The 1,430-nt window shown below is 49.9% G+C and overlaps 1 protein-coding gene across 2 annotated transcripts in view; it reads right to left on the bottom strand.

Annotated features, from left to right (window-relative positions):
• Positions 1 to 1,430, bottom strand: part of Cabp1 (calcium binding protein 1) — a 26,871-nt gene that overhangs the window by 12,379 nt on the left and 13,062 nt on the right. The window contains exon 2 of one of the 2 annotated variants that reach the window (XM_021163063.2): positions 795 to 974. The exons of the other annotated variant lie outside the window; for it this stretch is intronic. Coding sequence (XP_021018722.1) covers positions 795 to 974 — 180 coding nt within the window. The remainder of the gene's footprint in view (positions 1 to 794; positions 975 to 1,430) is intronic. 2 annotated transcript variants of the gene reach the window in all.

A 1,430-nucleotide genomic window follows, 5' to 3' on the forward strand; every position in this document is an offset into this window, starting at 1 on the left:
CACAGAGAAACCCTGTCTCAAAAAAAATTATATATATATATATATATATATATATATATATATATATATATAGTGTCTCTCCCTGGGGCCTGAGGTTCACTGGTTCGGGACCGGCCAGTGAGTCTCAGGGATCTTCCTGTCTCTGACTCCTCAGCGCTGGAATAACAAGCACCCGTCGCCATCTTCAGCTTTTTAGTGGGCGTTGGGAGCTAAACTCAGACCCTTTATCAAATACTATCTCTCCAGCCTCTGATTTTATTATTTCATTTTTAAAAACTTTTTAAAAAAAGATTTATTTTATTTTGTATGTGTATGAATGTTTTGTCTGCATGAATATATGTGTATGGCATGCATGCCTGATCGCCAAGGAGGTCAAAAGAGACATCGGATCACCCTCCCCCACCCCACCCCCACCCCTGCCAGGTACCCATAGAGGTCAAAAGAGGGCATTGGCTCCCCACCCAGACTGGAGTCACAGAAGGTTGTTAGCCACCAAGCGTGTGCTAGGAGGCAAACCCAGGTCTTTTACAGGAACAGCCAGTGCTGTTAATGGCCCTTAACCATTAAACCATCTCTCCAGTCCCCTGCTTTAATCATTTCCTGCTGGCTGATACAGACTCACTTTGGAGTTACAAGAAACTTCAAGAATCAGATTCACCAGATGGGGAGGGGGGATTGAGAGTTGGGGTTGCTAGGTTACAAAACCCCCTTTTTTCCCAGCACCTCCTCACGCCACGCCACGCCACGCCACGTGAAGCCAGGTTCGGCCGGCTGCACCGCGTCAACTTACGTACAGGTTGTCTGTTCTCAGCAAAACCCTTTCGGAGAAAAATGCAGGCGGGACCCAGCAGGTTGTGCATGACCGCACAGTTCTGGGCCAGCATCATGAGTGGTCCATGGAGCTCGTCGCCATCCGCCAGCCCGTCCTCGCTTGTCTGCACCGCCATGTAGCTGGTCTTCTCCTCCTGGCGCATCTTCAGCCAGCACCAAGCAAATAAAGAAAGAGGTGAGGTGTCACCTCCCTGTCCACCTGGGCCCTCCCAGCCCTAGCCTGGCTGTTGATTCTAGAAGAGCCATGAGAGTCACGTGATGACGTTCTGAGCGCTTTGACGCGGACAGGGGTGAATATGTAATTAATCCAACAGATGGAGATTCCAATCCTTGACTGAAGTGTCCCGTGGAGAGCTAGATGTGATTCTTGAGATAGGCTGTGCGCACGCGCAAACACACACACACACACACACACACACACACACACACACGCACGCACACGTATGCACAGAGAATCACACACTCGTGAGCATGACATTCAGAGTGACGCAGAGGGAGAAGCATCTTAACTCAGGAGTGTAACACGGAACCATATCCTTTCCCTAAATGTCCCCCCCCACCCCCCCTCATACTTGACACAGGTGTCCACAGGCCTGTCC

The sequence above is a fragment of the Mus caroli genome, chromosome 5 (genome assembly GCF_900094665.2).
Source record: "Mus caroli chromosome 5, CAROLI_EIJ_v1.1, whole genome shotgun sequence".
NCBI lineage: Eukaryota > Metazoa > Chordata > Mammalia > Rodentia > Muridae > Mus > Mus caroli.